Source organism: Solanum stenotomum, chromosome 11, assembly GCF_019186545.1.
Source record: "Solanum stenotomum isolate F172 chromosome 11, ASM1918654v1, whole genome shotgun sequence".
Classification (NCBI taxonomy): Eukaryota; Viridiplantae; Streptophyta; class Magnoliopsida; order Solanales; family Solanaceae; genus Solanum; species Solanum stenotomum.
The window spans coordinates 42,371,111-42,380,669 of NC_064292.1; the positions used below are offsets into that span (position 1 = coordinate 42,371,111).

Here is a 9,559-nt window from a genome sequence, read left to right on the forward strand (position 1 = left end):
CTTAGCGTGAAAGGGTAATTTTAGAATGTCCTGATTTGAAAGTGTATTGTGAAATGGGAGCTTGGAACTCTAATTTCAACTTTCTGTCTCCGCGCAAGCCGCCAGAGCGGGGCCACTATAGCTGGATGGATCCCGCTGTAGTGGGACAGTCGCGACTTAAGTCGCAAATAAACTCCAAAAATGTTATTTTCTGCAAGTTTCATTCTTGAGAGCTAGGAGGCGACCCCGGGTGATTTCTTGACAGTTTTCCACAACTTTTGGTGCTAAAGGTAAGGTTTTTACTCCCCTAATCCGTATTTCGACCCGTAAAACGTAGTTACTTGGGTAATTATTGTTGGGAGAAGGTTTTGATATGGGAATTATGGTGGAAAAAGTCCTAATTTTTTTATTTTTTTTTATTTGAACGACCCTTGGGGGGGGTCAGGGGCTTAGCAACACCCCCAGGCCTTAGCATAAATAAAAGCTCAAAAGAGCTCAAAAAATGTACAAGGAGGGGGACATAAACCTAACCTCCGATCCTATGGTGGGTCATAAGTCGACCTACCTACTAAGGTTAGTCGACTAATTCCCATACTATTAAAGGAAAAACCTAGAACTAAGCACCTAAGGAGAGGACTCCTCTCAATACAAGGATTCTAGGAAAACATAAATAAGGGAGACTCTCCCATTACAATATCAAAATAAACACAAACAAAATAAGCCTATACCTATTCGAAGAAACTATAATTTTAAATCATAGCTAAATTGAATAGGCTGTGATCATGTTCAGGGAGGTTCTTTGATCCTCTTGATTTTCCTTCTTCTGAAACTTGCCATCTCGATCTTGTCTAATTGATAGTAGGCTCTTGCTTCTTTTGGTAATTGTTGGCTGTTGGAATATATTTGGGGGCATGTAAATTTGTGACTTTGTTTTGATAGGGAATCGGCCACAAAGTTGGCTTCCCTAAAGGTGTGTTTGCATTTAAAAAAGTGTGTTTGTCTGATGAGCTGCTGGAGCTGCTTTAGCTGTGTGTTGATACTCCATGGAGGTTTGGCTTTCTACATGATCCAGTCCACGAGCAGCTGCGAATCCACTTCCAACACAACACTCTTGTAGCCCAGTTGAAGTACCCATGTCATGCCAAATATGGCTGCTCCTATTTCGGCCTGGTTGTTGGTTCCATTTCCTAGCGGGGTCGCAAATGCTAAGATCATTTCACCATTGTGTTCTCTAATTATACCTCCTGCACCTGTTCTCCCGGGGTTACTTAATGCACTACCATCTGTATTTAGTTTCACCCATTGTTCAGGAGGTCTTTGCCAATACACTATAAACACCTTGGTATCATGAAAACATTTCCCTGCCTGTTTGATCAATTCTGCCCAGTTCGAGGGCCATCTGATGTAGGGGAAGGTAGTAGTCATAAGCTTGTAGTTGTCCTTGTAAACTACATACTTGACTCTAGAGATGTTAGACTGCTTCCCTCCATATTTCCTCGCGTACCTGTTCTTCCATACATTCCAGCAGATGAATATTGGAGTAGCTTGGAGAATTAACTTGTGAGCTTTATTGTTGGACTTGGTCGACCACCATCTCATAATTAGATGAATAAGAGAGGTGTGGTCTGTTTGGATTCCAGTATGTCTAGCGAAATACCTCCATACATGTGTTGCAAAATGACCAGTATTGAAGATATGATCTATAGTATCCCACCCAGGTCTGTCGCAGCAATAACATGCCACTGGTTCATTGCCAAAGCTGGAAATTTTCATTAGTAGGTAGCTTTCCTTTTAATGCCCTCCATAGCAAAAAAGAACATTTAAAGGGATGTTTTTATGCCAAATAAAGGCATAAAGTTGAGACCTGTTCCTTTTTTCCCTGAGTTCATTCCAGGCAGAAGAACAACTGAAATTTCCATCAGAATTAAGTTTCCATACTGCTTGGTCTGGGATGCCTTGCTGGTACTGAATGTGAGTATCTAAGATGCTTGCTACCATGCTATAAGGGCCTGCTGTATCACCATCTCCAGATTCCATTGGCCCTCAATCAGGAAATCAGTCACTGTGTTGTTATTGAACCTGTTGCTTTCATTAGAGAAGTGTGCTAGAGGTCCAACTCCTAACCAGTTATCCCACCAGAAAGAGCAAGTTCCAGAGTTGATTGTCCAATGTATGTGCTCCTCAATCTTTACTTTGTTATGCATTAAAAGTTTCCAGGTAGGCGAGTCACCAGTGTCCCACTTCTTGCTGATAGGATTGGATCTCTGGCAATATTTAGCTCTTAAGAAGTCTCCTCAAAGAGTGTGTTTTGATCTAAAGATCCACCATTGCTTGTATTTAAAAGCCATGCATACATCCTTTAAATTTATCATACCAATGCCTCCTTCCTCATACGGAAAACTCAAATTTTTCCATGAGTACCAATGGTATTTTTTTCCTGTCATTTTTCCATCCCCAAAAGAAGTCTGCCATAAGGTTCTGAATTTGCTTGATAACTGTAGAGGGAGGAGATATAGCAGAAATAAGGTGAATGGGGAGAGATTGTAACACATGCTTGACTAAGATATTTCTGCCTCCATAGCTCAAGATTTTTGCCTTCTATCCTGTGATCCTATTAACCACTTTGTTAATAAGATCGGAAAAGTAAATAATTCTTGGCCTGCCAATGTATAGAGGGCATCCAAGATAAGTAATAGGACCCTCCTTTTGCCTAAAACCAGTAATTCTCTTAATCCTGTCCCTAGTGCTGTTGAATGCATTCGAATGGACCATAAAATGGCTTTTGTCTTTGACACTAGCTGTCCCGAAGTCTCTTCATATGTATTCAGCGTATGCATAATCAGTTCAAGCGACTTTTTCCTTCCTGAAGTAAATATGATAATATCATCCGCAAAGCTAAGGTGATTAACTTGAGGACCTCTCATCTCCATAAAGAAACCATGGTAGTTAGGATTGTTGTGAATTCTGTTCAATGATCTAGAAAGGACCTCTGCCCTTAAAATAAATAGGGCAGGTGATAGAGGATCACCTTGCTTGAGACCTCTAGTGAATTGATAGAAGCCATACATTTTTCCATTAACAATACTTGAATACCAATTATTTGCCATGATCCTCCATACCATGTCAATAAATGTCTTATCAAAGCCCATTCTCCTTAATACCAGGCAGATATAGGGCCAAGAGACCCTGTCATAAGCCTTTGCCATGTCCAATTTAATGACCACATTGCTCCCAATATTAGGCTTCTTAATCTGATGGATGATCTCTTGAGCTAGCATGATGTTTTCTGAAATACTTCTCCCCTTGACAAAGCCTGATTGGTTGAGAGAAATCAGGTTTGGTAAGATAGGTCCCAATCTCCGGCTTAGTAGTTTAGAAATAATTTTACTGGTGAAATTGCTTAAACTGATAGGTCAAAATTCAGAGAGCTTATTAGGATTGTTCACTTTGGGCAGCAAAACGATGCAGGAATGGGAGAAGTATTTGGGAATCATCTGCCCACTGAAAAAGGCTAGGATGACTTCTAGCAGGTCGTGTTTGATGATCTGCCAGCATTTCTGGAAAAAGCAACCATTCATGCCATCTGGACCAGCTACTGAATTAGGGTTCATGGAAAAAACCACTTCCTTTAATTCTTCCAAAGTAGGCCTGGCAGTCAGTTTATCATTGTTTTCTTGATTAATCATTCTAGGGAGGCATTCAAGAGGTCCTTCACTGATGAACTTATCTTCACCTGTGAAGATTTGTTGGAAGTGATCATAAGCTGCAGCTGCAATATTCTCATCACCTTGTAACCATTCCCCATCCTCCTTTAGAATTCTGTGTATAAAGAGTCTCCTTCTTCTCCCCCTTATCAGTGAGTGGAAGTATTTAGTGTTGCTGTCGCCTTCTCTAAACCATTGGAGCTGGGCTTTTTGCTTTAATATAGAATCCTCCAACTTTAGAAATCTGATATATTCTGCATTCAGCTCATGTAAGGCAGCTCTGTTCTCATCTGTATTGTGTTGAATAAAGTTTTTCTCAGCAATTTTGACTTTATTTTCATACTCCTTGACATTGATAAAGATGTCTCCAAATTCTCCCTTGGACCAAGAGCTAAGAGTGCCAGCCAATCTTTTGAGTTTCTGGTGGAACCTCCACATACTATTGCCCTCCAATTCCCTTTCCCAGCATGCTTGAACAACGTCACTGAAGTTAGGTTGATCAGCCCAGCAGTTCACAAATTTGAAGTATCTAGTATGATCCTCACTTCTAGCCTTCATTTCCATCAATAGGGGGCAATGATTAGATCCCACTGAAGGGAGGTGAATGATAGTTGTTTGAGGCATTTTTTCCAGCCAAGAGTCATTTACCAGAGCCCTGTCTAATCTTTTCCACACCCTGTTGTATATACCCCTGTTGTTAGACCATGTAAATTTCTGTCCACTGAAGCCAAGATCCTGCAGACCACACGCCTCAATTACAACTATGAATTCCAAACTTTTCCTCATGTTGTAAGGCACCCCTCCTAGCTTTTCATCCATAGAAGTGATAACATTATAATCCCCTACTGCACACCAAGGAGAATTGGTTGTAACATTGGCATGATGAAGCATTCTGTCCCAGAGAGGTCTTCTAAGATGATCCTTGCATTTGGCATACACAAATGTTGTAGTGAATTGAGTTTGCAGCTCATTATGGGCAATTTCACAAGTAATTTGTTGTTCATTCTCCTCTAACACTTTGCAGTCAACATCCAAATTCCAAAATAACCATATTTTACCATTGCAATTACTCATAGCCTGATCCATAACAAGTTGTTGTTTGAAGGACTGCACATGAATAATGTCTGAGAATGGTTCTAGGATAGCTATAATAGAAATATGATGCATCTTCTTGAGCATTTTAAGTCTTTCCATAACACATTGGGTGTTAATCCCCCTTACATTCCATATGAGTGTACTGATCATTGGGCTGATTTGGAGGTAAAGAGTCTTGTGTTTGGTCTGCCTGCTTTGACAGCAATGGGATTCTGCCCTTGTTTGGTCTGGAACCTGCTATAATGCATTCCTCTAGGTGATAATCCTTGTTGACTTGATACCTGGTGGATTTCCTTTTCTAGATCATTGGCATTATGAGGACTAAAAGCTTTAATCAACAGCTCGCTAGTCTCATCATCATCATCCTGATCTTGTAAGGATTGATTATTTATGTCTAGCTCATTCTCAGAATTTTTCACATCATATTCATCACTACCTGGCACATAGTTGACCTTACATGCTATAGCCCTGTCTGGAGGATCCTTGTGAGGGGGGGTAAGATACTGAGTTTGAAGGGCAGTGATATCCATACCCTGCAGATCATCCACCATAATAAACTTCTTACAGTTGTTGTCCTGATGATTCTGTTCCTCCTACTGGTTTGGATCAGTTCCTTGCTGTGCATATAAGTTTTTCTTAGCTGCTTCCCTCTTCTTTTTACTAGGTTTATTCTTGCTCTTTGGGGTGGTCCCTTGTTTGCTAGTACTAGCTTTGGACCCCATATCTTTTGCCATAGCTGCCCCTCTTGGATTGTGATTCTCTCTTTTGCCTGTCTGTTGCTTGGATTTGTCAACCTCGGGTACTTCATTGGCCTGGACATTATGGTTCTTCTGCCCTCTTTCAGCACTGTTACCCTGTTGTTTATTTATACAGTTTGCAATTTCTATCTGTTGTTGCTGCAGTTTCTGTTGTTGTGTGTTGTGTTGTTGAGCAGTAGTGGTTGCAGAGGCTCTAAGATCAGTACTATGGTCAGTGTATACCCCCTATGCATAACATGAGTCAAATTCCCCCCTTTGGACACCCCTTCCTGCAAGTTAGAATGGTTCTCCTGACTTCCCCCTTCCATCCCTCCTTCAACTTCAACAATGCACTCAACAGATACATTATTAGGGTGTGTGGGGATTGGGAGCATTGAGTCAATACCTGTGCTCTTGCCATATTCCTTGTTGCCAGTTTGTATTGGTTGATTTGCTTGGTTAGGGCCTGTTACAGGCCTGTTTTGTGTCTCATGTGTTTGCAGCCTTCCATTTCTGGTATGTTCCTCCTTTTCTTCATTTTGATCTTCCTGCATATTCAGATTAGTAAAGGAATTATGGGTAAGATTATTTGACATACCTGTTTGCTGATTTGCCATCCTTTTTTGTGGTGAAGTTGGTCTCCAAATTGTTTTTTGGACTCTTTCTTCTTGTTGTTTATTGTGTTTCCTTTTTTGTGTTTGCCATTCCTCTTCCCTTTGCTGTACAACTTGCCTCTGGATGCTAGCCTCCTTTTTTCTTTGATTTTGCACCTCCTCTTTTTCCTTTTCTTTGGTCTGGTTGTTGTCATTACTCTTTTGCAATTGCTCCCCTTTGTTGTTGTCTTTCTTTTCTGCCTCCAGCTCCTTCCTTTTTTTGAATTCCTCATCCCTTATTTTGAAGTTGCACCATATACCATGTGCCCTTGATGTTTGCAATATTCACAATATGGAGGGATACTTTCATATTCAATAGTTAGCCACCTTCATATGATAAGGTCTTCCTCATCAAGTCCAATCCATACGTGCCTAGGTCTAGCCTTAGTTAGGTCCATTTGGACTTTTACCTTTGCCATGCTAGCTCTGGTTCTCTTAATAGAAGCTGTGTCCAGATACAGAACCTTGCCTATGGGAGATAATAAGGGTGTTATAAACTCCTTCTTGAAGCAGTGCCATGGTAAACCTGGGAGCAGTACCCATATAGGAACAATAGGTGTTTCTTCCTCCGGTGTGAAGTTAGGAGTCCAGGTCTGTATCCTCATGAGTTTACCCTTGATAGTCATTCTTTGTTGTGTTCAAACCGTATTATAGTCCAATTCATTTTCCAAGTCAATAAATACATGTCGGGCATTATAATGAGCTATATTGGCCCCTCCAGTCAGCTGAGTTTGTAGAATGAAGCTCTTTCTAATAAGTTCCATTTTTGGCATAGTACTGCTAAATTTACCTATTAAGGTATATTTGCAGTCCACAGCCAATTTTGTCATATAATCATCCATATCATAGATGATAGCAGGTAAGCCTTGTTTGGATGTGATTTTAGGAGGCACTAATTCAATGGGAGTTTCCTGTTGGGCTTGATTATGCCTAAGTCTCACAGTCATGGTTTGAATCACTGTATATGGAGCTGGTTCACTATTCTGGTCCCTTTTGGCATGTTGAGTGTTATTTGGAGTGGTTTCATCCGTGGAGGGATTTGGATTATTGGTGGCCTGGCTTTTTTGATTCTGGGGAACATGTTTCTCAAAGTTATTTGAAATTTTTTGGGAAAGCATTGTGATAGCTATTAGGGTCAGAATTCTCTCCTTGCTTATATGGACAATTCTGCACAAGTTTTTCATTCCCATTACCATGATATTGCTCATCCGTTTAATGAGACTTGCTGTCCCTGGTTACCTGTTCTTGCTCAATTATACTACCATTCTGTTGCTCTTTCGCATTCAAATGTACTTGACCTTCACTACTACTCTGAGTTACAGCATTATACCCAAGAATCGGATTAGTGACCTTACCTGGTTGAGTTTCTTTTTCGTTTGAAACATTGTCATGTGACTTGGTTTTGTTTCTCTGTTGTACGTGCACTTGATCAGTGTCCATAGTATAACGCAAATTGACGTCCTTACCTGGTTGTTGCTGTATCACATTGCTGGGATTTGTATCAACAGCTTGAACTCCAAATGAAAATTGGGACGAACTGTCTACATCAATTACTTCAACAGCTGCTTTGCTTGTACTATTTGGTTGGTCATTTGGACCCTGTCCTGGTCTTTGATCATGTTCATTGTATTGTTCTTCCTTGTCCGTTACCGTCATCTCTTGTGGAAATGGTTTTTGGTTATTCGAATCTTCTTGTTTGTGGAATAAGGGCCCTTTTTGATTAGGACTCTGACCATTGCCTTGTGATGCACTTTCCAGCTGATGGTTGTGTGATTGTTGTGGTTGAAATCTGCCCATTCTTGTTTGGATTTCCTCCTGGACCTGTTCATGAGTTAAATTATTGGAAATATTAGTAAGATGAATCAGCTTACCAGTAGAATTGCTTCCTTGAACCATGTCGCCGTCAAAATCCTTGTTTATCGCGTCTTCACCACCGGAATCTTCACCGCCGGTGACTCGAGCATCCATTTTACTCGAGATTGCAGTGAGGTGTACCTCTTCATTAGGGGAGTAATCCCCACTATTCAAATCCCCTCGAATTTGCTGGGAGGATGCTCGAAATTGAAGGCGGTGTTCAGGCGATTCATTGGCGATTTGCCCAGAAATCGCGTCTTCAGATCTTGCGATTGGGATGATAGAATCAATTGATTTTGTGATGTGTTGTAGCCTTGATTAGGAGATTCATCCCCATTAACCAATCTTTCATAAAACACATCATTAAGATCTGTGGAAATATTTTTACGAATCCCGTCTAATTCCTTCTCCGAAATCGCGATGTTCATCGCTTCATTCATTCGCGAATTCACAGAGTTACTAATTGAATTAGAGGGTGATTGTTGATGGGTTTTGTTCATCTGTTCCAGGCGCTCCTGGTGGGACTGGTCCGACGGCCTGAAAGGGACCTCCGGTGGCTCACACGCCATTAAGGTTAGAGAACTAGCCGTTAGGCTGCAGCCTTGTGCTGAACTTAGAGACCGAATAATTAGACATTTGATTGTTGATCCTTACGTATATTAATTGTTTGTAGACCTAGAACAAGCGGAAAGAATTCGGAAAGGGAAGATTCAAGTGCCTTAAGGGATTCAAGCTTGGATTCGAGGTAGGTGATGGTTGTGATTTCATGTTGTGTGATATATGATCATAGGTGCTTCATTAAATTGTATGTATGTATGCGAATGTTGCATTATTGATCACACTAATCATAAATGAGTATGAACGAATAACTATATGCCATGAATCACCTTTTAATTGTATGATTGTGAGAATGTACATTGTGATTGTGGTATGTTGAATGGAGCGGGTATCCCGTTCTGACACACTAATTGGGATCGGATGTCACGTACCGATATATATATGGGATTGGGTACCACATTTTGGCGCATATATGGGATCGGGTGTCATGTCTGGCACACTAACTTGGATCGGGTACCACGTACCAGTACACTAACATTTTGGGTATGGGTTCCATGAGAGGATCATTGAATTGGGTTTCGTGAGAGGACCATTGAATTTTGTTGTGTATCTACTTGTGATGATAACGTTCATATCTAATGGTGATTGAGGTTGAAAGACTGTTTGTTGCTTTAAAATGATAACCAATGTGTATTATTGAGAACGTGGAATGTTACATTGATCTGAAAAGATGACTAATATTATATATGTTCGGTATATGCCTGTTTTATAATGTTGTGGTTACTTGCATGTGTTTCACTTATTAGGATAGACGTGTGATCCTACCAGTGCATTGTGGTTGTGTATTGATACTACACTTGCTTGTTCTTTGTTAAGTACAGGGCATCTTCAGGCGGCCTCAGCTATGTGATTATTGAACGTGACCAGATTCAAGGGTGAGCCAGTTCTTTCAGGCTGCCATGGATCTCTCCTGTTTAAG

The 9,559-nt window shown here is 40.7% G+C and overlaps 2 protein-coding genes across 2 annotated transcripts; both read right to left on the reverse strand.

Moving 5' to 3' along the window:
• Nucleotides 1–1,038: 1,038 nt before the first annotated feature.
• On the reverse strand, nucleotides 1,039–3,257 carry LOC125845930 (uncharacterized). The gene is made up of 6 exons (XM_049525415.1): nucleotides 2,697–3,257; nucleotides 2,334–2,474; nucleotides 1,975–2,243; nucleotides 1,844–1,885; nucleotides 1,637–1,738; nucleotides 1,039–1,483 (listed from the first exon to the last, which is right to left on the reverse strand). Exons 1-6 carry the CDS (start codon nucleotides 3,255–3,257, stop codon nucleotides 1,039–1,041), a joined length of 1,560 nt encoding a protein of 519 aa, XP_049381372.1.
• Nucleotides 3,258–3,392: 135 nt separating this feature from the next.
• Nucleotides 3,393–4,850, reverse strand: LOC125845931 (uncharacterized). The gene has a single exon (XM_049525416.1). It carries the CDS (start codon nucleotides 4,848–4,850, stop codon nucleotides 3,393–3,395), a length of 1,458 nt encoding a protein of 485 aa, XP_049381373.1.
• Nucleotides 4,851–9,559: the final 4,709 nt, after the last annotated feature.